The sequence below is a fragment of the Myotis davidii genome, unplaced genomic scaffold, assembly GCF_000327345.1.
Source record: "Myotis davidii unplaced genomic scaffold, ASM32734v1 scaffold332, whole genome shotgun sequence".
NCBI lineage: Eukaryota > Metazoa > Chordata > Mammalia > Chiroptera > Vespertilionidae > Myotis > Myotis davidii.
The window spans coordinates 1,237,187-1,237,876 of record NW_006285779.1 but is presented as its reverse complement, the minus strand read 5'-3'; the positions used below and the strand labels follow the sequence as shown (position 1 = coordinate 1,237,876).

General features: G+C 43.3%; 1 protein-coding gene across 1 annotated transcript in view; it reads left to right on the top strand.

The window, feature by feature from the left end:
* The window catches only part of CFAP58 (cilia and flagella associated protein 58), a gene marked incomplete at its 5' end in the record, with an annotated part of 82,571 nt that extends 82,294 nt beyond the window's left edge, over window positions 1–277 (top strand). Inside the window, one exon of the mRNA XM_006756650.1 lies at window positions 166–277. Within this exon, the coding sequence (XP_006756713.1) occupies window positions 166–277 (112 nt within the window). The remainder of the gene's footprint in view (window positions 1–165) is intronic.
* Window positions 278–690: the final 413 nt, after the last annotated feature.

Genomic DNA, 690 nt, shown 5'->3' with positions numbered 1-690 from the left:
TAAGTCTGTGTGTTACCAGCAAACACCTAATTAGATCTTAAACAACTACCTTGACTAAAGCTGGAGCTTTAATAAAGCAGTTTTCACCCTGTGAACTTAGAGAACGCCAGACTTAAAAGAGGAAAACCATGTCCAGGAGGTTAACTCTCACCTCCTCTCTTACAGACACAAGGACAAAACATCCATGGACGTCGCCATCCCACTGGGCAAACCAACTGGCCCTCGTTTTACTGGGGGTGGCTTTCCCCTCAGCAAATCACCCCAAGTGCAATCCTAACTCGAAGCTGCTGGCCGGGTCCAGTTGAACAGCTCATGACATTTGCTCTGGAACCTTTTGGAGAAGTCTCTTTCAAACTCCCTAGGAATTTACGGAAATCAGTGCTTAGATTACAGGATGGAAAGAACACGCGTAGTCATGTACAAATAAGAGTGACGACATTCTACTCGGTCCACATGGATAGGAACAGCTTGGAATTATATCTATTCAGTTAGGCTGACCCATGGCATGAAGCAGGTCTTCCGTTACGACCACGTTCGTTGGTTGATTTGAAATGCATCACATCTAGCCACGCCGTACGCATGAAGTTGTGGGCCTTTATTTCTCTGTTATGAGACATGGGCGCATTTAAAGACATTTTATATTTTAAAAAACATTTTTGAAATGCAGTGCATTCTTATTAGAAAGAATTT